Source organism: Trachypithecus francoisi, unplaced genomic scaffold (genome assembly GCF_009764315.1).
Source record: "Trachypithecus francoisi isolate TF-2019V2 unplaced genomic scaffold, Tfra_2.0 Lachesis_group0, whole genome shotgun sequence".
In the NCBI taxonomy this organism is placed as follows: domain Eukaryota; kingdom Metazoa; phylum Chordata; class Mammalia; order Primates; family Cercopithecidae; genus Trachypithecus; species Trachypithecus francoisi.
In genome coordinates, this window is record NW_022681453.1 from 66,913,993 (window position 1) to 66,940,696 (window position 26,704).

The window sequence follows — 26,704 nt, forward strand, 5'->3', positions numbered from 1 at the left end:
AGAGGTCAGAGGTAAAATTGGTGGTTTATACCAAACCAGCCCCTCCAGACATTGAGCCATTATATAAATATTAGGATTTCACTGGTAAGTTTGCCTTTCTGGCTCCTCTTGAAATATAAGACTTGGCTGTGCTGAACCACATCCTCATACACAGGACAACAGAGTGGTGACCAGAAGCACTCCTCGAAATGGGACTCGCCTGTGGGCGTAGACAGCTTCTGCCATTCATACGTCATGGAGCTGTACATAAACCACAGGCCTGCATCACTCACTTCCGTCATCTGAGGATCTATGTTGGCCACTCATGGCATAGGGGCTGTACCTCACTACTAGATTACTTTTCAACTTGATTTCATCCTGCTCAGCAGAGCAATGTAATTGTACTGAAGATTTGGCAATTTTAGTCAAAGAAATAACCCTATTTCCATAATCCCACTAACCAGGAGGTAACTAGTATGACTATTTTGACATATTTGTTTTCTTTTTTTTTTCTTTTGCCTCTTGGGGCACACCCTTGCTCCAGCATCATCCCCACCTTAGGAGCAGCTGCCCTTCATTGTCCTGCTTTGTCAACCCTGTGTCACAATTGTCTTGTCTGGATGGTGGAGAGGCATAGTTTATGCACTGCCTCAAAGACTGCCTGTGAATGACACTTTCCCTTCCCCTTTCCCTCTTGTTTGACTGATTCATCTGTCCTTGGCCGGTTTTGCATAAGCTGACTTTTCGGAGTTGTTGGGCAGCTCCTGATGCAAGATGAAAGAACATTACTTTGTTTGTTTGTTGTGTAAACCAATGTTTATGCCAAGACTTGTGCAAATATGTTCTCAATTAAAACACCAGCTTCTCAATTCCTGATATGGAGCTTTCTTTCTAAAATTCTTCCTAGGCCAGGCGTGGTGGGTCATGCCTATAATCCAGCACTTTAGAAGGCCGAGGTGAGCAGATCACTTGAAGTCACGAATTTGAGACCAACCTGGCCAACATGATGAAACTGTGTCTCTACTAAAAATACAAGAAAATTAGCTGGGTGTGGTGGCATGTGCCTGTAATCCTAGCTACTGGGGAGGCTGAACCCCAGAGGTGAAGGTTGCAGTGAACTGAGATTGCACTACTGCACTCCAGCCTAGGTGACAAAGTGAATGAGACTCCGTCTTTAAAACAAAAAAAATTCTTTCTACGTACTTACTTACTTAGAAGTCCAGAAAGTGAAAAAGCAGATTTTCATAGACAACGTCATGAAAGCACTTACATGATTACTATTATAGAATAGAATTTTATTTTAATGTTTTTGGCATCCTACCTTACATAAAATTTATTTTAGGTGGCTTTGTTGCTTGACTTTCACCTGATTGAACTGCATTTGGCATGCCCTTCTCTTATCTATAGTTAGGAGATCTACTATAGCAACTTCTAGGTTATAGGTAAGAGTCCATCTGCTGGAAATCAATCAGAAAGGCAGAGCTAAAGAACTCTGACAATTAAAAATATAGGAAATAATAGATTTTAAAGCAAAGAATGCAAGTCCTAAAATTTTTTTTTCCATAGGGCTTCCTGTCCATTATAAATTATTATATTCCTCATGGCATTGGCAAGTGCTAGTAGCCTCATCTTACAGAGGACACTGAAGTTCAGGAAGCTGATAGGTTTCCCAAAGTGATACCACTAATAAATAGAAGATGATTTATTAACTACTTATTATTTGACACCAACCAAACTAACTCAAAACCCTTGCTTTTATCTAAGACATCATACGCCTACAGACAAATAGGAAACAGCTACCTTCATGCTCCTGTGACACGTCACACAGCTATAAAAAACTCTTATAAAAAATCACCTTTGATATATTTACCACAAAACTGAAATTCTTGAGAACAGAAATCATGTTTACTCATCTTTGCTTTATTTTTAATGTTTAGCACAGTGCCTGGAACAAAGATGCTGAATGAACTGAAAAAAAATTTACTAAGAACACAGACAAATTGGAAGTGCCCAGGGTATCTGCTTGTACAACCATTTTTAAGACTCTTGATACATGTTGACAGATTGCTTTCCAGAAATGTTCTACCCGTTCATATTCCCACAATCAGTAGTATATGAAGGTATACTCATTGCATACTTATTAGCATGATTACTCCCAACCATCCCAAAATCCACATAAATTGTTAATTTGTAAAAGGATAATATCTTATGTTTGAATTGGCATTTCTTTAATATTTAGTGAAGATGAACATTTTTAGTTTTTTTTTTTTACTTTTTAAACTTTTAATTTTTTAAATAATTATAGATTCAAAATAAATTGACAATATGTATAGGGAAGTCCTGTGTACCCTTCACCCAGCTTCCTTCAGTGGTAACATCTTGCACACACAGTTTGTGTTACTATTCACCCACTGAGGGACTTTTTTTCCCCAGTTTGTTACTATTATGAATAAAGCTGATATAAATATTCATATACTGATTTTCTCAGGAGCATAGGCTTTTATTTTTCTGTAATCAAAACCCAAGAATACATTGCTGGGTCATATATTAAATGCATGTTTGGTTTTATAAGAAACTGCCAAACTGTTGTCTAGAGTGACTTGACCATTGTACATTCCCAACAAGCAATGGATGCATGATCCAGTTTCTCTGCGTCCTGCCAGCATTTGGTGTTGTCACTATTTTTTATTATTTTAACCATTTTTATAGGTAGGTAGTGGTTTAATTTTTTCATAAAGGCAAATGATGCTGACTGTCTTATGTGGTTGTTCACCATCTGTGTATTTTCTTTGGGGAAATGTCTTTTTGTATCTTTTGCCCATTTTTCTAACTGGATTGTTTGTTTTACTGTCTAATCTGATAACAGGAAAATATCTCGTTGGTGTTTGAATTGACATTTCTTTAGTATTTAGTGAGAATGAACTTTGTCATGTTTATTTCTTTTTAAAACAATTACTGAATTATTAACTGCATTAATTGCTTTTGTCATTTCATAATTGTGGGTTTCTATTTCTAAATAGACTAAAAAAAGATATTAGTGATTTCATTTGTGTTCATCACAGTACCTTAAACTATCAGACTCTTGATAAAGATTTATTGTTTAGTAGGTTGAAAATAATTGTAAGATTGGGGTGATAATCTAGGTTGGCCTTTGGGTAGTTGAGTATTTTAGGTTTATCCAGTTTTACCAGTTTCTGGCCTGTATTGACTAATTGGTTCACTTAACCAGTGTTCATTCCTTTTATTTTTACTTGATGTTTTAGTGCAAATCTGATTAATTTGATGCCTAATAATATAGAGCTGTGACATTAGGGTTGTTTGGCTTATCATATTCCTGTCACTAGAGAAAGATTAATTTTGACTCAAAGCTTTCTAAGAAAATGTCTTAACACTTCTCTATTGCAATCTCCAATGGGTTTTTTTCCCCCATTCTGCTTATTGATGTAAATTATAAATGATCCCTGAAATTTCTCTTGGGCTTGTTTTCTCCTTTATATCACCAGATTCACCAGAGGCTTAACCTCTGCAAAGCCTCAAATCTCAGCTTGCCTCTGAACTGACACTACAAAATAGAATCTGTATGTGTACTGAAAATCCAACATGTAAAATGACTGCAAAATTTATTTTCTTCCAGAAATCTGTCCCAAACTAGTTTTGGGTGGGAAAAATAAAGTATCGAATTTTATTTCTGGTTAGCCTTTTTTTTAAAAATTTAAATTAAAATTTTTTTTTTTTAGGAATGAGAGTCTTGCTATGTTGCTCAGACTCGTCTTGAACTGAACTCCTCGCCTCAAGCCATCCTCCCACCTCAGCCTCCTGAGTCACTGGGATTACAAGCATGAGCCATTGACCTCAGCTCTGTTTAACCTTTAAAATGGAGGAAGGAAGAACTCCAGGTCTAGCTGGCTTGGCTCCAGATTATTTCCACGGACAACAGAGGTGAGTTTACTCCAGTGAGGAGGTCTCATTTTATCACCAGACTTTCTGCAGGAGACCATCTGTGCTGCTTCCATTTTCAGAGCTCTCCAAAGTCTACTGCCTCCACTCAACTGGGAGTGTTCTGCAAAGGTCACTGAGGGCCTCTGGACTGACATTTTCAGTCATTCTCCTACTTCGCCTTTCTGCAGAATTTGACCTGTGACTACGCTCTGCTTTGTGAAATGTTTCTACTCTTAATTTAAGTGATATAAGCCTGTTTTGGTTTCTTTCCCTCCTCCCTGATGCACTTATTTACAGCTTCTTTCTCTGGCTGTATGCGCTCTCACCAAGTGTATTACTTTGCTGGGGCTGTGGTAACAAAGTACCACAAACTGCGGTGGCTTAAACAACAAAAATTTATTTTTTTTCTGGAAGCCAGGAGTCCAAACTTAAGGTATCCACAGGGTTGGTTCTTTCTGAGGGTTGTGAGGAAAGAAACTGCTGCAAGCCTTTCTCCCTGGCTTATATGTGGATGGCCGTCTTCTTGTGTCTTCACACCGCTTTTCCACTGTGTGTTTCCCCTTCTTACAATAAGCACAATTGTCTTGGATTAGGACCCACCCTAATGACCTCATTTAAATGTTATTATCTTTGTAAAGACCCTATCTCCAAATGTGACCAAATCCTGAGGTCCTGGGAGTTAGGACTTCAACATATGAACTTTGAGGGAGCCACAGTTCAACGCTTAGCATGTAGTCACTACAGTTACCTTTTATGTCACATCTCATGTGCTCAACACTGAAGCTTGGTAAATATGCTCGTTCCATGGATGCATTCTCCTCTTTCTTGCATCCATCTCCCCACTTGATTTCTTTCTTTCTTTTTTTGAGACGGAGTCTCACTCTGTCACCCAGGCTGGAGTGCAGTGGTGCTATCTCAGCTCACTGCAACCTCTGGCTCCTGGGTTCAAGCTATTCTCGTGCCTCAGTCTCCCAAGTAGCTGGGACTACAGGCCCACTTGATTTCTATGACACCACTTTTTTCCTGGGCTGCTCCAGTCTCTCTAGCCTCTCCTCAGTATCTGTTGTAGATTCTTCTTCCTCATCTCCCTCCTTAAATGTCGAGGTTTTCCAGGTTCTCTCCTTGGCTTCCTCTCAATTCAGTCCTCCATCCTCTCTGCTACTGAATTGACCCACAATGAGAATTTCAACTATCAACTGTACTTATGCAGAAGACTCTTAATGTGCCTTCCAGGCCATTCTTCTTTCTCGAACTTGCACCTGAATATCTACTTGTCTACTTGGACATCTCCATCCAGCTGCTCCACAGGCACCTCAAACTCAACATGTTAGAGAAGGAATTCACCTGCATCCATGTCCCTACAAAGGACGCAAACTCATCCTTTTTGATGGCTGCATAATATTCCATGGTGTATATGTGCCACATTTTCTTAATCCAGTCTGTCACAGATGGACATTTGGGTTGATTCCAAGTCTTTGCTATTGTGAATAGTGCCACAATAAACATACGTGTGCATGTGTCTTTATAGCAGCATGATTTATAATCCTTTGGTATATACCCAGTAGTGGGATGGCTGGGTCATATGGTACATCTAGTTCTAGATCCTTGAGGAATCGCCATACTGTTTTCCATAATGGTTGAACTAGTTTACAATCCCACCAACAGTGTAAAAGTGTTCCTATTTCTCCACATCCTCTCCAGCACCTGTTGTTTCCTGACTTTTTAATGATTGCCATTCTAACTGGTGTGAGATAGTATCTCATTGTGGTTTTGATTTGCATTTCTCTGATGGCCAGTGCTTGGCAAACTATCACAAGAACAGAAAACCAAACACCGCATGTTCTCACTCAGAGGTGGGAACTGAACAATGAGATCACTTGGACTCGGGAAGGGGAACATCACACACCGGGGCCTATCATGGGGAGGGGGGAGGGAGAAAGGATTGTATTGGGAGTTATACCTGATATAAATGATGAATTGAGGGGTGCTGACGAGTTGATGGGTGCAGCACACCAACATGGCACAAGTATACATATGTAACAAACCTGCACGTTATGCACATGTACCCTAGAACTTAAAGTATAATAAAAAAAAAAAAAAAAAAGAAGGAATTCACCATCTGTCCTTTCTCTCTGCCTGGCACAAACTCACTCTGCTTCCTATACCTTCCATTTTGTGAAGGATGCCACTATGCACCTAGATCCCTCTTCCCCTCCCAGTGTCTACATCTGTCAAAAACCAAATTCTATGAATTCTGGTGCTTAAATATCTCTTAAATGCATGCTCTCCTCTCTGATTCCACCATAACTGCCCTGGTTTCATGCCCTCACCATTTCTCCTTGGCTTATTCCAATAGTCTCCTAAATGATCGCCTTGTTACTCCAAATCAGTTCTCATTCTTCTGCCAGGGGATTTTTTTTAAAGTAAATTTTATAATGTCTCTATTTACGATTCTTCAAACTTAGGCTGTTCCTTTAGGATGATCATAGCTGGATGCCTGGACTCTGGGCTCCTTGTTCTGACCCCACCCAGTTTCATCCTCTATTATTACTCCCCATTAGGCATCTTCTCAAAGCTATACTTAAAATTCCCCATGCATCTAAACCCCATTTGTCATTTAATTACCCAGGCCTTGAGACTTCAAACCATATTAACCTGCCATGAGTGTCTCTGAGTCATCTGCTCTCTCTTATAGTAGCTCTTTGCTCCAGGCTTCAGGCTTCATTCCTCCTCCTAACTTGACTCTCAGTTTCCTTAACTTTACCTGGCTTTCTACCATTTGGCTTCCCATTGTGATCAGTCACTCCCTGGAGGCTAGCCTTGTCCTTGGGTACTGCTTGTTTCAGATCAGCTCCTGCATCCCAAAAGTACAACCTGGGGTTGTCCTGCCAGGCTCAGAGGATACTGAACATTTCTGCTGGAAAAAACCTTCCTCCATTCTGTTCCTAGTAATGCCATTAAGTGGTTGTATAATCTTGGACAAATCACTTTTCCTCTGTTTCTTAATCCAAACAGTAATAGTAATAAAAACTACTAACAATTCCTGAGTACTTAGCAGGACAAAGTTCTAAGCACTTTATATGGATTATCTCATTAAAATCTCACAACTACTTTATGACATATTACCATACTCCCATTTTACAGACAAGAAACTCAGAATTACAATGGTTAAGCAACTTGTCCAAAATCACATAGCTAGGAAGTTGGGGAACTGGTATTCAAACCCCAGCAGCCTGGCTTCAACGTGTGGCCACTTAGCCACAGCATTGTCTTCCCTCTCAACATGCAACTCACCCTAGAGAGTCATGCAATCACTTCTTAAGGGAAGAGTGCTCCGGCCTGTTCTAAATATAAAATTCTATCAGAACATTGCTTTCAAGATCTAATGAGTTATGGGTAGAGTGGGTGTATTTTGAAGAGGATTTAAGAGACGACAAAAGATAAATGCAAAGGGCTAAAGCCCTAACTATGGAATCTCGCAACTTATAAATTATCACACACCACTAGATGGTTGCTTCTCTGAGAAAAAAACAGCTATTTTTTTAATCTTAAATATTTAGCTTTATTTTTCTGCCTGCAGATGGGATTCAAGTTCAAAATCACACAGAAGAAAATACAAACCACCTATATTTCTGATTAATATTGTTTGTATACATCACTGTTCGTTCTGCATTTTTCCCCTTTAACTAAACATATTATGAATTGTTCTACAATGGAATTTTAAATAATTACATGGTGTTCCATTATGGATGTTCCATAAACAATCAATCACTTGTTTTTAAACATGTAAGTTGTTTCTAAGATTTTCCTTATTAGAAAAAATAGCAAGAAAAATATCCATCACTAAAACTTTACAAACATGTATTATTGTATCTTAGAATAAATTCCTAAAAGGTGAATTTCTTGGTTAAAGGGCGCATACATTTTAAAAGCTTTTGATATGTATCACTAGATTATTATCCAGAAAGATGATATCACCGTTAGTGGGCAACTAGGGTATAAATAATCCTCCCTTCTTAGCAAGATGGAGGATTCTTGCTTGCTTGCTTTTTAAAATTTAATATTTATCTCTTTCATAGAGAAAAAAATGATACTTCACTGTTTTAATTTGCGTTTACTTCACCTCTTATAAGAGTAAACATTGTTTAATGGCCATTATTGGTTCATGACCAATCTTCAGGCACTCTGACACAAAAGGAATCTTAACAAGTTCAATATAGACAGTAGCCTGTGGTTCTTTAGATCTCTGCAGACAGTGCTGGCATAATTAAGTAGTAACCCCTCTATGGTACCATAAAAATTATAAATTCTGACATTCTTTTTTTCTTCATACAAGTATAACATTTCAAAATTCCATTGGAGCAAAAGGAGTCTTTACTTGAAAATTAAATTTTAATCTTCTGAAATAAAAGCAACAAAGCTTTTTCTCAAACCAGTAAGCACTGGGTAGATGAAAGTTACTTCGAGTTTCAAAGAACAGTAATTGTAAGTACCTAGTGACAGCTGGGCGCGGTGGCTCACGCCTGTAATCCCAGCACTTTGAGAGGCTGAGGTGGGCAGATCACTAGGTCGAGAGATCGAGACCATCCTGGCCAACATGGTGAAACCCCTTCTCTACTAAAAATACAAAAATCAACTGGGCGTGGTGGCGCATGCCTGTAGTCCCAGCTACTCACGAGACTGAGGAAGGAGAATCGCTTGAATCCTAGAGGCGGAGGTTGCAGTGAGCTAAGATTGCGCCACTACACTCCAGCTTGGTGACAGAGCGAGACTCTGTCTGAAAAATAAATAATTAAAAGTAGATAAATAAATCAATACGTAGTGACTGGCGCCAGCTGCCACCATCCGAGAGAAGGGCGGGTGTGACTCCTTCCAGGAAGTTTCCACAGCATGGAGAAACCTTCTGGCGCACAGTGAAGCGGGCAGGAAAGATTTTAGCTCTACGCCTTATGAAGAGTGTGAACTTGGGCAAGTTATTTAGCCTCTTTAAGCCACAGTTACCTCTTCTGTCAAAAAGAACGATGATATCTTTCCAAAAGTCATTGTGAATAATAAAATTCAGTGAAGTAACACTAGTAAAGTACACAGCACATCATGCATGTTCAATACATGGTAGCTAATTTAATCACTCTAATCCTTCCACTACCCAACCCTGCCCAGAATCTCCCATGGCCTGACTATGACATATTAACTGAGTTTTGCATTTTCTCCTTATACCTCTTTTTTCTCTTTCTTTTTCTTGATTTCTCACCCTCTACCTTCTCTATCTCATTCCTCCACCCTCAGACCAAACTGACCCTGGTAGACAAAAAACATATTCCTTGTTATTTGTCATTCTTATGAAGATATTTTAAAAATTCCTGATTCTTCACCTAAAATCAATGACCGTAACATTCAGTATTTGAATAACAAATTTACAAAACCAAAATTAGACACCTAAAAGATATATGTATAACTACCACCAATAAACTGCTTTGGGCATTGCAAATAATTCTCACCTTCATGTGACAAAGATCTTTTGTAGAAAAAATAAAGGCTTCTCGGCTTAGGAACTAAGTGGAGGACACACAACAAAGCCCCATCTTCAACCTCAGCCTTTCACTGCAGTCTCAACTCATAACTTCTCTGCCAAGAATAAGAATTATTACTCACCACTGGGGATCCATTTTGTCTGCTTCTGCTGTGGCCTAATATCTGGAAATGACCCCACTCGTCCGTGTGTCTGTGGTAGTCCCTGTTACAGCAGCAGAGAAGCGAAGCTTTCACCCTGTGGAAGTCTTCCTCGGCAATGCCTGTGTACCTACCCAGCTAACTTTCTTTAAGAGAAGCTGTTCCTCTTTTTTCTACAGATTTTGACCACACTTGAGGAAGAAATTTAACCCTTTCCTTGCAGTTTAAATTCGTTGACGTAGGTCTACATCTATTAAAAAATATATAATTCAGTGGCTTGAGCTCCAGACATGACGTTAAGATGAGCCTGACTAAAAAAAAATCTCCCCTCTTGAAATTCCCTCAAAAAACCTAGAAAATAAAATAATTAGAAAGAGAAAACAAATCTCCACAGCTACAAAATAGAATAATCTACAGATTTTGGTAAGATAATAAAAAGTGATTTATTATGGATGTGGATTGGGAGTGAGTAGCCACCCACCCCTGCCAATTTCCACAACCAAGGTATGGAGAGTTTCACTGAGCTGGGGTGGGGGTGGGAGGTGGAGAGATGTTCTGTGAGGACTGCATAACCAAGGAGAGCAAACAGAAACTACTGCTTTTATTATTTCATTCCTACTATAGCCAAGGATTAAATTGATGAAAGCGAATATTCTGAAACAGAAGTCTGAAAAAAAGACAGCATTATAAAATTAATAGATGTCCCTAAGAGACAAACATAAAATGAATCAAGCAGAAACTATACTAGAAGATATTTCCTCGTATGAATTAAAATGGGCATCATCTAGGAACTCAAACTGTTTAGTATATCAAAGCAAAAGTTATGAAAATCGAATCTCATCCAGGCAAATCATTGTGAACATTTTAAATTCCAAAGGCCAAGCAAAAAACAAAATGAAAACATAGGATGACTACAGAGAAACAAAAACCAACTTGGCATCTTATTCAACCCTAAATGGCAAAAAATAGTAGAACAATATCTGCGGAATTTTGAGTTAGCATTATCTGCCTAGACAAGATGCCAGTTAAGTGTGAACTCAATAGAATATGTCACCAAGCAGGCAAGACAACAACTGCAACAGAAATACCATCACCAAGACAGCCTTTCTAAATAAATTATTTAAGGATATATTCCAGAATAATAAATGAATTAAAATAGAAAGGCTTAAAATGGAGAAGCCATGGCTGAAAACACCAGTGCTGAGCCTTAAAGCAAGTTAAACATGGAGAAATAAGATGAAGTAATTGTGAATTAGTTTAGACCAAAATGGTAAATAAGAAAAAATTATTAGAAGTAGATAACATATATTATTTTAAGGAAGTTTAAAAATAGCAGATGACATCACTGCTAACTAGAGAAAGGAAGCAAAATCAACACATTACTAATCTTCAAATAAGAAGATAGAACAATTATTATTTTATCAACTTTGATAATTTCATCTGGATTTGAGAATTTTAAAAAATGAAGATAGCAATAATATAAAATAAATTATCTTCAAAATTATTGCAGAGCAGGAATGCAAATAAAATAGTATTTATAACTACATGACATATCAGAAATAAGATAAAACATCCATGTAAACCTCATTTGTTATACATAATAAATATTAAAGGTATGGAATGTAATTTTTCAGTTTCTTGGTATCAGTGTACACACTCAACTTTCCATTTCTTGGTATCAATGCATACACTCAAATTTTTATTTAAGATAGCATAAGCATTTTCTCCTGCTATCATAAACTTTTTAGCAGTCATTAAATAGTACATTCATAGTACATCAAGTATACACTGTGAAAGCTGACTGCAATGGCACATATCTGTAACCCTGGCTACTCAGGAAGCTGAGGTGGGAAGATTGCTTGAGCCCAGGAGTTTGAGACCATCCTGGGCAACGTAATGAGACCTTGTCTCATACACACAAAAAAGGTATACATTGTAGAAAAATTATCTTTCTAATATCAGACTATTTTAGCTGTTAGTATTTTTATATTACAATTTTCTAATTAATATATTTAGTATATATATTTAGGAGTTTTTAGTATTTATTAGTTATCCATTGCCATATAACAAATTATCTCAACATTTATTTCCTTAAAACAATAAATGTTTAGGGATTGGTATTCAGAATATATTATTTAAAAACCTCCTGCAACTTTGCAGAAGAAACAACAAACAATTAAAAAGTAGGCAAAAGAGTTGAACAGACATTTCTTCAAAGAAGATATACAAATGGCCAATACTCACATGAAAAGATGCTCAAAACCACTAGTCATTAAGGAAATGCAAATCAAAACCACAGTGAACGTCAGCAAGATGGCAGAATAAGAAACCCCAGCCTGTGCTCCCTCCCACAGAGACACTAATTTAACAATAATACACAGACCAATTCCTTTTGTAAGAAATCCAGAAGCTGGCTAAGAGGCTACATCACACCAGGTGAGCAAAAAAACAGCTGCACTGAAGCTAGTAAGACAATTCATGGTATACCCTCACCATAGCCTGTCCTCTTGGCACAGTGCCACATGGTTAGGAGGAAATTCCCAGTTCTTGGCTTCTCCCTGAAGAAAAAATGAGAAGCCTGGACCATACATCCAAAGCTCTGACTTTTTGGCCGGGCACGGTGGCTCATGCCTGTAATCCCAGCACTTTGGGAGGCCGAGGCAGGCAGATCACTTGACGTCAGGATCATTTGAGAGCAGCCTGGCCAACATGGTGAAACCCCAACTCCACTAAAAATACAAAAATTAGCCAGGCGTGCTGGCACCTGCCTGTAATCCCAGCTACTTGGGAGGCCGAGGCAGGAGAATTGCTTGAACCCGGGAGGCAGATGTTGCAGTAAACTGAGATTGCGCCATCGTACTCCAGCCTAGGCGAAGAAGTGAGACTCCGTCTCAAAAAAAACAACCAAAAACAAAGTTCTGACTTTCTTGGGGGCTGTCTGAGGGACTAGCCTCTGTCTCACTTGTCTTAGAGAGTTAATAGAACCCACCATACTCTAGATGCCTGGGAGACACTGAGAACAAAAAAATACTGGGTGATATATTGCTGTCCTAGAGGGTTCTTGCCACAGCAGATACAGACTGATAAGAGTTCAGTGGCCTATCCCTAGGGGACATGGAAGAGTGAAGCATACAACCAATATTCCTGCTTTTTGGGGAAATGGGGAAATGCCCATAGGATTGGTTTCTTTCTTGCCTGTCTTGAATCACTGGCATACTCTAGATGCCTGGGACCCCATGGAAAGAAACCAAAGAGCTGAACAGCATGGTGCTATTTCAGAGGACCTGTGGCACAGCAGAGGCCAATACAGCTCAGTGCCCTCTTCTTCAGGAGGGCAAGAGAAGAATAGAACATGTGTCCAGAATTCTGGCTTTTCAGGGGGCTGACAAAGGGACTGGTTTCCATGTAGCCCCACTTAAGGCAGAGAAGGTCTAACATACTCTAGAAGAGTAGGGGCTGCCAAGAACAAAAAAAAGCTGGACAATGTGCTGCTACTTTGGAGGACACACACTATAGAAGATAGACAACAGAGGGAGCAAGGCATTATGAGCTCGTAAAAGCCAGAAAATCTCTCTAATTAGGAATCTATGTGCTCAAGTCCAGAGAAAACGTGTCCACAGAAAATGTTTGAGAGGTCCCCAAAATCTTTAGCCAAGAGAAAGATTATGAAGGTCTTTCGCAGTACCAAGCCCACTGGTAAAGACTGGAAGAAGTGGCTGGTTTTGTTTGTTTGTTTGTTTTGTTTTGTTTTGTTTTGTTTTGAGATGGAGTCTCGCTCTGTTGCCCAAACTGGAGCGCAGTGGCCGGATCTCAGCTCACTGCAAGCTCCGCCTCCCGGGTTTACGCCATTCTCCTGCCTCAGCCTCCCGAGTAGCTGGGACTACAGGCGCCCGCCACGTCGCCCGGCTAGTTTTTTGTAATTTTTTTTAAGTAGAGACGGGGTTTCACCGGGTTAGCCAGGATAGTCTCGATCTCCTGACCTCGTGATCCGCCCGTCTCGGCCTCCCAAAGTGCTGGGATTATAGGCTTGAGCCACCGCGCCTGGCCTGTTTTGTTTTTTTAATATGCAGATACCAACACAAGGTTCTAAGAAATATGAAGAAACAGGAGAAATGGTCAAGTCAAAGAAACAAAATAAATCTCCAGAAACTGATCCTAGAGAAACAGAGGTATATGAATTATCTGACAAAAAAATTCTAAATAACTGTCATATTGATGCTCAGTGAGTTCAGGAAAGTGATGCATGAACCAATGAGAAGTTCAATCAAGATAGAAAATATTAAAAGGAACCAAACAGAAATTTTGGAACTGAAGAATGCAATTTTAACTGAACTAAGAAATTCACTAGAGGGGTTCAACTGCAGACTTGATCAAGCAGAAGAAATAATCAGCAATTCAATTACAAGTCATTTGAAATTGTCCAGAGGAGCAAAAAGGAACAACAAAAATAACAACAAAGAAAATAAGTAAAGAAAGCCTGAGAGACTTACTGGACACCATCAAACAGACCAATATATGTGTTATAGCAGTCTGAGAAAGAGAAGGGTTGGAGAGTTCATTTAAAGAAATAATGGCTGAAAACTTCTCAAATCTGAGGGAAAAAATGGACTATAGATCCAAGAAGCCCAATAGGCCTAAATAAGATGAACCCAAACAAATCCACACTGAAGCACATTATAATCAAATTGTCGAAAGTCAAAAAGAGAATTTTGAAAGCAGCAAGAGTAAAGCAGTTCATTACATACAAGGACACTCCTGTAAGATTAGCAATGAATTTCTTAGCTGAAACTTTGAAGGACAAAAGGGAATGGGATGGTGTATTAAAAACGCTGAAAGAAAAGAACTCACCAACCAAGAATATTCTCTCTGGCAAAACTGACCTTCGAAAATGAGAAATAAAGACTTTCCTAAACAAACAAAAGCAGAATAAGATAATCACTAGAGTTGCCTTTCAAGAAATGCTAAAGAGAGTCCTTCAAGTTGAAATGGAAAGATACTAAACAGCAATACAAAAACATGAAAGTATGAGAACACTTGGACACAGGAAGGGGAAGGAACATCACACACCAGGGCCTGCTGTGGGGTGGGGGAGGGGGGAGGGATAGCATTCGGAGACATACCTAATGTAAATGATGAGTTAATGGGTGCAGCACACCAACATGGCCCATGTATACATATGTAACAAACCTGCACTTTGTGCACATGTACCCTAGAACATAAAGTATAATAAAAATAAAAAAATTAAAATTAAAAACATGAAAGTATAAAGCTAACTGGTAAAGATAGAGATAGGTACAGAATACTGTAATAGTTAACAGTGTTGTGTAAATCACTTAATTCTGGTATAAAAGTTAAAAAACAAAAGCATATAAGTAATTATAACTGTAAAAATATATTAATGGCTGTGCATTATTAAAAATATAATTTGTGACATCAATAACAGTGTGTGTGGGGGGGAAGTAAAAGCAAAGTTTTTATATGAAACTGAATTTAAGTTTTATCAGCTTTAAAAAGATAGTTATATCTGTAAGTTGTTTTATGCAAGTCCCACGATGAGCACAAAGAAAATACCTATGGAATTTTCACAGAAGAAAGTTAGAAAGGTATAAAATCATGTCACTATAAAAAAATCAATGAAACACAAAGGAAGACAGCAAGAGATAAAAAGAGCAACAAGATAGCTACAGCATACACACAAAAAATTTAAAATGTCGATAGAAAACCCCTTTTCTATCAATAATTTCTTTTAATATAAATGGACTAAGCTGCCCAAAGGACATAGCACAGTTGAAGGAGTTTTAAAAAAATAAGATCCAACTATGCACTGTCTGCAAGATTCACTCTAGATTTAAGAACACACATAGGCTGAAAGTATAAGGATGGAAAAATATTCCATGCAAATGATAACCAAAAGAGGGCAGGAGGAGTAGCCATACCTACAAAAGATAAAATAGACTTTATCTTAGTCTATTTGTGCAACTATAGTAGAATACCTGAAATTGGGTAATTTATAAATAACAGAAATTGATTTCTTACAGCTTTGGAGATTGGGAAGTCAAAAGTGCTGGCATTCAAGTCTTGTGAAGGCTTTCTTGCTGTATCCTCACATGGTGGAAGAAGGACAAAAAGAGATGAATTGCTGTGTCCTCACATGGTGGAAGAAGGACAAAAAGAGATGAATTGCTGTGTCCTCACATGGTGGAGCAGTAGAAGAGCAAAAAGGGCCTAAGCTAGTTCTCTCTAGGCATTTGATGAGGCTATAATCCATCCATTAAGGCAGATATTTCATTATTTAATCACATCTCAAGAGGCTCCACCACTTAAAACCATCACAACGGGGATTAAGTTTCAACACATGAATTTTGGGGGACTTTTAGACCATAACAGAATTTAAATCAAAACTTGTCAAAAGAAACAAAGACAGACATCATATAATGATAAAAGGTTCAGTTCACCAGAAAGATATAACAATGATAAATTTATATGCACCAACGTCAGAACACCTAAATATATGAAGCAAACATTGACAGAACTGAAGGGAGAAATAGACAGCAACATTATAATAATAGAGGATTTTAATACCCTACTTCCAATAAAGGTTAGAACATCCAGACAAAAGATCAATTAGCTAACAAGGGGCTTGATCAACACCATAGACCAAATAGACCTGATAAACATACACAGAACATTCTACCTAATAGCAGAATTCACATTTTTTCCAAGAGCACACAGTACATTTTTTTAATAGATCACATGCTGGGTCACAAAACAAGTCCTATCACATTTAAGATTGAAATCATACCAAGTATCTTTTCCAATCATAATGGAATGAAACCAGAAATCAATATCAGAAGGAAAATTAGAAAATTCACAAATATGTGGAAATGCAACAACATGCTCTTGAACAAGTGGATCAAAGAATGAATCAAAAGGGAAATTAGAAAAAAAAAAAAAAAGAAAATATCTTGAAACAAAGAAAATAGAAACACAACATACCAAACTTTATGGAATGCAAATGCAATACTAAGAGGGAAGTTGATAACAATAAACATACTAAAAATATCTCAAATAAAAAATCTAACTCTACATGTTGGAAAACTAAAAAAAGAAGAACAAGTTGGCCGGGCGCAGTGGCTCAAGCCTGTAATCCCAGCACTTTGGGAGGCCAAGACTGGCGGATCACGAGGTCAGGAGATCGAGACCATCCTGGTAACACTGTGAAACCCCGTCTCTACTAAAAAATACAAAAAACTAGCCGGGCGAGGTGGCGGGCACCTGTAGTCCCAGCTACTCAGGAGGCTGAGGCAGGAGAATGGCGTGAACCCGGGAGGCGGAGCTTGCAGTGAGCTGAGATCCGGCCACTGCACTCCAGCCCGGGCGACAGAGTGAGACTCCGTCTCAAAAAAAAAAAAAAAAGAAGAACAAGTTAAACCCAAGTTAACAGAGAAAGGAAATAATGATTAAAGCATAATGGTGGCTTATGCCTGTAATCCCAGCACTTTGGGAGCCAAGACTGGCGGATCACGAGGTCAGGAGATCGAGACCATCCTGGTAACACTGTGAAACCCCGTCTCTACTAAAAAATACAAAAAACTAGCCGGGCGAGGTGGCGGGCACCTGTAGTCCCAGCTACTCAGGAGGCTGAGGCAGGAGAATGGCGTGAACCCGGGAGGCGGAGCTTGCAGTGAGCTGAGATCCGGCCACTGCACTCCAGCCCGGGCGACAGAGTGAGACTCCGTCTCAAAAAAAAAAAAAAAAAAAGAAGAACAAGTTAAACCCAAAGTTAACAGAGAAAGGAAATAATGATTAAAGCATAATGGTGGCTTATGCCTGTAATCCCAGCACTTTGGAGCCCAAGGTGGGAGGATCAGCCTGGGCAACATAGCAAGACCCTGTCTCTATACAAAAAAAAAAAAAAAAAAAAAAGGAAGATTCAGATAAGATAAAAATGAAATAGGATACTTGCAACTGATGGTGCAGAAATTAAAAAATATTGTAAGAGACTGCTGTGAACAATTATGTGCTAACAAATTGGATAACCCAAAAGAAATGGACACATTCCTAGAAACAGAACCTACCAAAGCTGAATCATAAAGAAATAGACAATCTGAACAGACCTATAACCAGTAATCAGATTGAATCATCAATCAAAAACTTCCCATTAAAGAAAAGCCCAAGACCAGATGGCTTCACTGGTGAATTCTATCAAACATTTAAAGAAGAATTAACATTAATCCTTCTCAAACTTTTCCAAAAATTTGAAGAGGAGGGAGCACTTCCAAACTCATTTTACAAGGCCAGTGTTAACCTGACAGCAAAGCCAGAAAAAGACACTACAAGAAAAGAAAACTACAGGCCAATATCCCTGATGCAAAAATCTTCAACAAAATACTAGCAAACCAAATTCTATAGTACATTTAAAAGATTATAGTCTATGACCAAATGGGATTTATCCCTGGAATGCAAAGATGGTTCAACATATGAAAATCCATATGGTACGTCATTAAAATCATATAGTCATCTTGATAGACACAGAAAAATTATTTGGTAAAATTCAACACTCTTTCATCATAAAACCCTCAACAAACTAGGAAGAGAAGGAAAGAAGGAATTTACCTCAGCATAATAAAGGGGATGTGTGAAAATCCCACTGACAGCATCACACTTAATGGTGAAAAACAGAAAGCTTTTCCTTGATGAGGAACAAGGTAAGTGTGCCTACTTCATCACTTCTATTCAACACAGTGCTGGATGCCCTAGCCAAGCAACTGGGTAAGAAAAAGAAATAAAGGGCATTCAAATTGGAAAGGAAGAAGTAACATTATCTGTGTTCACAGATGATGTGATCTTATATATAGAAAACTCTAAAGATTCCACCAGAAAAAAAAATGTTAGATCTAATAAACAAATTCAGTAAAGTTGGAAGATACAAAATCAACACAGAAAAGTCAGTTGCTTTTCTATACACTAACAATGAACAATCTGCAAAGGACATTAAGAAAACAATTCAATTTATAATAGCACCAAAAATTCTTAAAAACTTAGGAATATACTTAAACAAAAAGGTAAAAGACCTATATGCTGAAAGTACAAAGCATCAGTGAAAGAAATTAAGAAGACAAAGATAAATGGAAAGATAGCTGTCTTAGTCTGTTTTGTGCTGCTCTAACAGACTACCTGACACTGAGTAATTTATAAACAATAGAAATTTATTACTCATGGTTTCACATGCTGGGCAGTCCAATAACAAGTTGTCAGAATCTTTCAAGGGGCTTCTTGCTGCATCATCCCATGGCAGAAGGCAGAAGGGCAAGACGGCGACAGTGAGAGAGAACAAAAAGGAACCTAATTCACTTTTATAACAAATTTATGGCAATGATAACAAACCCACTCCTGTGATAATGACATTAATCCATTCATGAGGGAGGGAGTCCTCATAACCTAAAATTATCCCATTAGGCCCCATCTCCCAACACTGTTACATTGGTAATTAAGTTTCCAACACTTGCTTTTCGGGGGACACATTCAAAGCACAGCATTTGCTATCTGCATATCTTCTTTGGTAAGGTGTCTGTTAAGGTTTTTGGCCCATTTTAAATCAGTTGTTCATTTTCCTATTGCTGAGTTTTAGGAGTTCTTTATATATTTTGGATAACAGTTTTTTAAAAATTAAATATGTCTTTTTGCAAATATTTTCTTCCAGTCTGTGTCTTGTCTTTTCATACTCTTGATGGTGTCTTTCACAAAGCAGAGATTTTTAATTTTAATAACATATAACTCATCAATTCTTTCTTTCATGCATTGTGCCTTTGGTGTTGTACCTACACAGTCATGAATAGACCCAAGGTCATCTATATTTTCCTTTATGTCATCTTCTAGTATTGTAGTTTTTCATTTTAAATTTAGGCCTATGACCCATTTTGAGCTAATTCTTGTGTGTGTGTAGATTCTTCTTCTTCTTTTTTTTTTTGTATCTGGATTTCCAGTTGTTCTAGCATTATTTGTTGAAAATGATATCTTCTTCATTGTATGCCATTTGCTCCTTTGTCAAATATCAGTTGACTGTATTTTTGTAGGTCTATTTCTGGGCTCTCTATTCTGTTCCATTGATCTATAAACTATTCTTTTGCTAATACCACACTGTCTTGACTACTGTAGCTTTATAATAAGTCTTGAAGTTAGGTGTATCAGTACTCCAAGTTTACTGTTTTTCTTCAATTTTCTAAGATTTTAAAAATATTTTCTTTTCCAAACATGTTTGCCTTAAGACATTTTTGAAATTCAGATATTTTATATATTTTGTAGTAAAAATATGGATTTTTTAATGCAACTTCTTCCAACCCCTTTTAATCTGACAAAACCCATTTCCCAACTTGAAATAAAACTTTTCTGTTTTATCTTTTTTTGGTTTCCAAGATTGCAGTTTTACATGTAACTTTATGTAAAACTGACTTTACTAAGTTGGTGAGGTGAGAATGTAAATAAATCCTTTCCCTAATTTTAAGTCAATTGTTTCCTTATTATTTGTTTAATTCTGGTTTACTCCTCCACTGATTTGTGATGTTTTCTTAGTAATATAGTAAAATCTTTCATGTATGTGAAATAATATACAGTTTGGGGACAATTATGTATCATACTCTTAATTAACACAGATTCAAGTATCTTATAATAATTTTAGTATCTATTAGGGCTATCTCTTATTAATTTATTTTCAAAATCTTCAAAAGTCATAGTAATTATCCTTTCTATTTACATTCTGAAGTAAATTTATTATATTTTAAAAAGTAGTCCCTCTTTAACTGAGTCTTTTAAGAACTTGTCAGTAAATTTTTACAATTGTGCTATTATCATTTATTTTATTTTTACCCATGTTATAAACACATAATGCATTGTTATAATTTTGCTTTAAACAATCAGTTATCTTTTAGCACATTGAAATATAAGTAATAATAAATTTTATCTTACCCTCATTTATTCTATTTTCAAATCTCTTCATTTCTTCATGTATATTCTAGTTTCTAACCCATATTATACATCATATTTCATCTGCCTAAAAAACTTCTTTTCTTTTAAAATTTCTTGTGGTGTATGTCTGCTGGTAATGAATTTTACCGGTATTTGTCTGAAAAAGTCTTTATTTCTCCATTGCTTCTGAAAAATATTTTTGCAGCATAAAGAATATCAGGCCAACAGTTTTCTTTCTTACAGCACTTTAAATATGTCCCTTTACTGTCTTCTTGCTTGCATGGTTTCTGGAAGAAAATGTCTGCTGTAATTCTTATTCTTGTTTTTCTGTGTTTAATATCTTTTTTACTCTGGCTACTTTCAAAATTTTCTTCTTTGGTTTTTAGTGGTTGGAATCTAACATGCCTAGAAGTGAGTTTTTTGCTTTTGGTTTTTGGTATTTATACTTCATGGTGTTCGTTGAGCTTTTTAGAACTGTGGTTAGAGGTATGCTATTAATTTTAGCAAATTTTTTATTATTATTTCTTCAGATATTTCTTATATCTTATATTCTGTCTCTCTGATCCTCTTAAATTTCAATACATTTATGTTATATCATTTGGTGTTTTCCTCCAGCTCTTAGTGATTCTGTGTTTTATTTTTCATTCTTTTTCCTCTCTGCATATCAGTTTGTGTAATTTCTGTTAACCTATTTTCAAATTCTCTTACCTTTTAAAATTGTTTCAAAATTTTATTTTTTAATTGACAAATAATAATTATACAGATAGGGTACATAACAATATTTTGCTATGCATAATGTATGGTGATCAGAAGTTCACTTTCTATTGCTCTGGTCTGACAGGCTGGTTTAAGGCATTGTTTATTTCTGTCCATGCATTTTTTTATATCTAGCATTTCTATTGATTCTGTCTTATAGTTTTTGTCTTTCTGCTGAAATTATCCATCTGAGCTTGCATGCTATTTACCTTTTCCAATAGGTCCTTTAATATATTAATTATGGCTATTTTAAATTCCATGTCAGTTAATTCCAACATTTTTGTCATATCTGTATCTGATTCTGATGATTCCTTTGTCTCTTCAAATTTTGTTATTTCTTGCCATTTTGTGTGCCTTTTAGTTTTTGTGTTACAAGCTAGATGTGCTGTATAAGATAGTAAATACTGATATAAATATACTCTATGCTGCAGATAAACATGCCTTTCCTTCTGCAAGGCCCTTAGTAGTATGGAGATTTACATTAATTTAGTGTGGAGTTTAGTTGGATTTGAAGTTTGTTGTTAGTATCATTGACTTCAGTGCACTATAGACTTCAAATTTCTTTAGTAATACCTATGCTAGGCTATGGGCTATTTGCCAGAGTGTTTCTCTAAATATCTGCTCCCCACTTGGCTTTGTGTTTCTCTGCTTTGTTTTGGATCTTCCCTTCATACTGCTCCACAGAATGAATTTGTCTCTTGCGACTCTCTGAGCTATATTCTGTTCTTATTTTACGTGGCTTATTAGAGTGGTTATGATGGTAGGGGGCAGTTCTCTGATGTTCTGATCAGGTTTTGTAGTAGTCCATTTTCACATTGCTATAAAGAACTACCTGAGACTGGGTAATTTTTGAAGAAAAGAGGCTTAATTGATTCACAGTTCCACAGGCTGTACAAAAGCATGGCTGGCAGGCCTCAGGAAACTTACACTCGTGGTAGAAGGTGAAGGGGGAGCAAGCACGTCCTACCATGGTGGAATGGGAGAGAGAGAGAGAGAGGCAGAGAGACAGAGAGAGAGAGAGAGAGAGAGGCAGAGAGAGAGAGAGAGAAAGAGAGAGAGAGAAAGTACCACATACTTTTAAGCCATCATATATCGTGAGAACTCACTATCATGAAAACAACAAGGAGGAAATATTCCCCCATGATCTAGTCACCTCCCATCAGGCCTCTCCTCCAATTCAACATGAGATTTGGGTGGGGACACAAATCCAAACCATACCATTTTGCCCTTGTCCCCTCCAAAATCTCATGTTCTTCTCACATTGCAAAATACAATTATCCCTTCTCAGCAGCCCCTTAGTCTTAACGCATTTCAGCATTAACTCAAAAGTCTACAGTCCAAAGTCTCATCAGAGATGAGGCAAGTCCTTTCTGTCTATGAGCCTGTAAAATCAAAAGTAAGTTAGTGACTTCCAAGATACAATAGGGGTACAGACCTTGGGTAAATGCTCCCACTCGAAATGGGAGAAATTGGCCAAAACAAAGGGGCTACAGGCCCCATGAAAGTCTGAAACCCAGCAGGGCAATCATTAAATCTTAAATCTCCAAAATAATCTCCTTTGATTCAATGTCTCACACCCACAGCACACTGATGCAAGGGGTGGTCTCCCATAGTCTTGGGTGGCTCTGCCCCAGTGGCTCTTCAGGGTACTGCCCCTTTGGTTACTTTCATAGGCTGGTGTTGAGTGCCTGAGGTTTTTCCAGGTGCACAGTGTGAGCTGTTGGTGGAGCTACCATTCTGGGATCTGGAGAATGATGGTTCTCTTTTCACAGTTCCACAAGGCAGTGTCCCAGTGGGGACTTCGTGTGGGGGCTCTAACCCCACATTTCCCCTCTGCACTGCCCTAATAGAGATTCTCCATGAGGGCTCCACCCTTTCACCAGACTTCTGCCTGAATATCCAGGCATTTCCATACATCCTCTGAAATCTAGGCAGAAGTTTTGAAACCTCAACTCTTGCCTTCTGCACACCTGCTGGCTTAACACCATGTGGAAGCCACCAAGGCTTGAGGCTTGCACCCTCTGAAGGCATGGCCTGAGCTGTACCTTGGCCCGTTTTAGCCATGGCTGGAGCTGGAGCAGCTGGGATGCAGGGCGCCATATCCTGAGGCTGCACAGAGCAGTTGGGCCATGGGCCTGGCCCATGAAACCATTTTTCCCTCCTAGGTCTCTGAGCCTGTGATGGGAGTGGCTGCTATGAAAGTCTCTGAAATGCCCTAGAGACATTTTCCCCATTGTGTTGGTTATTAACATTCGGCTCCTCTTTACTTGTGCAAATGGCTGGGCTACAAATTTTCCAAACGTTTATGCTCTGCTTCCACCACCCCCCCTCCCTTTTTTTTGAGATAGAGTCTTGCTCTGTCGCCCAGGCTAGAGTGCAGTGGCATGATCTCAGCTCACTGCAAGCTCTGCCTCCCGGGTTTATGCCATTCTCCTGCCTCAGCCTCCAGAGTAGCTAGCTGGGACTACAGGTGCCAGCCAGCACTCCCGGCTAATATTTTGTGTTTTTAGTAGAGATGGGGTTTCTCTGTGTTAGCTAGGATTGTCTTGATCTCCTGACCTTGTGATCTACCCACCTTGGCCTCCCAAAATGCTGGGATTAGAGGCATGGGCCACTGCGCCCAGCCTCTGCTTCCCTTTTAAATATGAGTTTCAGTTTCAGATAATCTCTTCATTCATGCATATGAATGTACATTTTTAGAAACAGCCAGGTCACCTCTTGAATACTTTGCTACTAAGAAGTTTCTTCCACCAGATACCCTAAATCATCTCTCAAGTTCAAAATTTCACAGATCTCTAGGGCAGAAGCAAAATGCCACCAGTTTCTTTGCTAAAGTATAGTAAGGGTGACCTTTACTCCAGTTCCCAATAAGTTCCTCATCTCCATCTGAGGCCACCGCAGCCCAGACGTTCATGTCACTATCAGCATTTTGGTCAAAACCATTCAACAAGTCTCTAAGAAGTTCCAAACTTTCCCACATGTTCCTATCTTCTTCTGAGCACTCCAAACTGTTCCAACCTCTGCCTATTACCTATTACCCAGTTCCAAAGTCAATTCCACATTTTCAGGTATCTTTGTAGCAATCCCCCATTTTCCTGGTACCAGTATTCTGTATTAGTTCATTTTCATGCTGATCTAAAGAACTACACAAGACTGGGTAATTTTTGAAGAAAAGAGGTTTAATTGACTCACAGTTCCACAGGCTGTATAGAAGCATGGGTGGGAAGCCTCAGGAAACTTACAATCATAGTGGAAGGCAAAGGGGAAGCAAGCACATCTTACCATGGTGGAGCAGGAAATGGAGGGAAGAGGAAAGTGCCACACACTTTCAAACCATCATATCTTGTGAGAATTCACTCACTATCATGAGAATAGCAAGGAGGAAATCTGCCCCCATGATCCAATCACCTCTCACCAGTCTTCTCCTCCAATCTGACGTAAAATTTGAGCAGGGACACAAATCCAAACCATATAAGGTGTCTTTTTTTGGAGAAAAGGCATACAAACTTATTAATGTGTACACAGGGAGAACCATAGAGTGATTATCCTAGGTTTCCATTCTAATCAGGCATTGTGAACCTGCTTCATGGGGACCTTCACTGGTGTAACAACCCCTCTTCTAGATCTAGTACTAAGCGTGGAACCTATTCTTGCCTTTCTCCCAGGGATAAACTTTTTTTTCTTGTTTTCCTCCCCCAGTGGCAATGGGTTGCCACAAGCACCCTAAGAATGAAATTTTTGCTTCCTTTATGCCTACAGAGTAAGCCTTCTGTTCCATAGGGAAGATAGAATAGATGAGTCTGAGCAGAGTTTTGGCAGTAGTTGCTATCCCCTCACCAAACCAGCCTGGTGATGAAAACTTTCTAAGAATTTTTTCCATTTTTTCTCTTGAGCTCCTAGTGGGGTTTGATATGGTTTGGCTGTGTCCCTACCGAAATCTCATCTTGAATTCCCACACGTTGTTGGAGGGACCTGGTGGGAGGTGATTGAATCGTGGGGGCAGGTCTTTCCCATGCTGTTCTCATGATAGTGAATGAGTCTCACAAGATCTGATGGTTTCAAAAGGGGTGTTCCCCTGCACAGCTCTCTCTTTGCCTGCTGCCATCCACATAAGATGTGACCTGCTCCTCCTTGCTTTCTGCCATGATTGTGAGGCTTCCCCAGCCACGTGGAAGTGTAAGTCCAATTAAACCTCTTTCTTTTGTAAATTCCCCAGTCTCAGGTATGTCTTTATCAGCAGCATGAAAACAGACTAATACAGGGTTCTTATAGAAAAAAAAAAAACCTGCAAGAAAGTATGAACTCTAAGGGGTTTACTGTATCACACTAGCCCATACTCAGCATTTAACAATTTATTAAAGTTTTTTAGCTGATTCTTGTTACTGGCTTACATGGCATCTGGAAGCATCAGCTAAGGTAATAAAATGCTCTGGTCTTATTTTTGCATATATGAGCTTGTCTTTTTCCAGATTTTGTTGAATTTTTGCCCTGTGACCTCAGTTCTCTTAGGGATTCAAGAAATTTCATTTTGTTTACAGTTTGTCCAGGATTTTCTTGTCATAAGGATGAAAATAACTCTCTTTCTAGCTCTCTACATCTCTGAGGTGAAATCAGAACTAATATCTGCAACTTTTAATATATAATTTCTAGAACTCAATGAAAATTAACCAGACACAAGAAGTTGCTGGATTTAACCTTGTGGTCAATATATTTAAAAATTAACTGTACCTCTATATACCAACAACAAATAAAATGTTAAAAATTAAATAATACTATTTAGCATCAAAGATATGTGAAATTTCTTCTAAGTTCTTATATTGGAAGGCTTAATAACATAAAAATTCCAATGCTCCCCAAATTGGTCTATTAATTTAATGCAATCCCAATTAAAACCCTAACAGGTTTTTATGGAAATTGACAAGTCAATTCTAAAACATATGTAGAAATGCAAAGAACCAAGAATAGTTAAATCATTCATGAAGAAGAAAAATGAGGTGGAAGGACTTGTTCTGGCAGATATCAAGGCTTCTGTAGAGTAAAAATAGTTAAAAGAGTGTGATACTGGCACAAGGACAGGCAAATAAACCAATGGAAGAGAATCCAGAATCAGATTTACACATGTATGGACACTTGATTTGGGGTAAAGATGACACTGCTGGGCAGCAGGGAATGAATTTCATTTTCAATGAAAATGTGCTCAGAAAATTGTTTATCCATAAGATAAATAATAATTAAACTTAACCCCTATATCAGAGCTCAGTTCCATGTGGATTGTAGATCTCAGTGTAAGAGGCAAAATATAATACTAGTATGGGATAATAAAGAAAAAATTCTTCGTGACCTGGGGAAGACAGCATTTCTTATATAAAACACAAAAACCTTAAGGACTTTAAAG

The 26,704-nt window shown here is 38.1% G+C and overlaps 2 protein-coding genes across 5 annotated transcripts in view; one reads left to right on the plus strand and one right to left on the minus strand.

Annotated features, from left to right (window-relative positions):
* CD86 (CD86 molecule) overlaps positions 1 to 9,741 on the minus strand; it is a 63,920-nt gene extending 54,179 nt beyond the window's left edge. For 2 of the 4 annotated variants that reach the window (XM_033211055.1, XM_033211048.1), the window contains exon 1: positions 9,571 to 9,723. In XM_033211055.1, the coding sequence (XP_033066946.1) occupies positions 9,571 to 9,584 (14 nt within the window). In that variant the 5' untranslated portion in view covers positions 9,585 to 9,723. Of the gene's footprint in view, positions 1 to 9,570 lie in introns of all 4 variants that reach the window. The other 2 variants (XM_033211056.1, XM_033211050.1) reach the window with 2 other exon arrangements.
* Positions 1 to 26,704, plus strand: part of ILDR1 (immunoglobulin like domain containing receptor 1) — a 90,793-nt gene that overhangs the window by 12,786 nt on the left and 51,303 nt on the right. Inside the window, exon 2 of the mRNA XM_033211044.1 lies at positions 3,717 to 3,918. The gene's annotated coding sequence lies outside the window, so the exon portion shown is untranslated. The remainder of the gene's footprint in view (positions 1 to 3,716; positions 3,919 to 26,704) is intronic.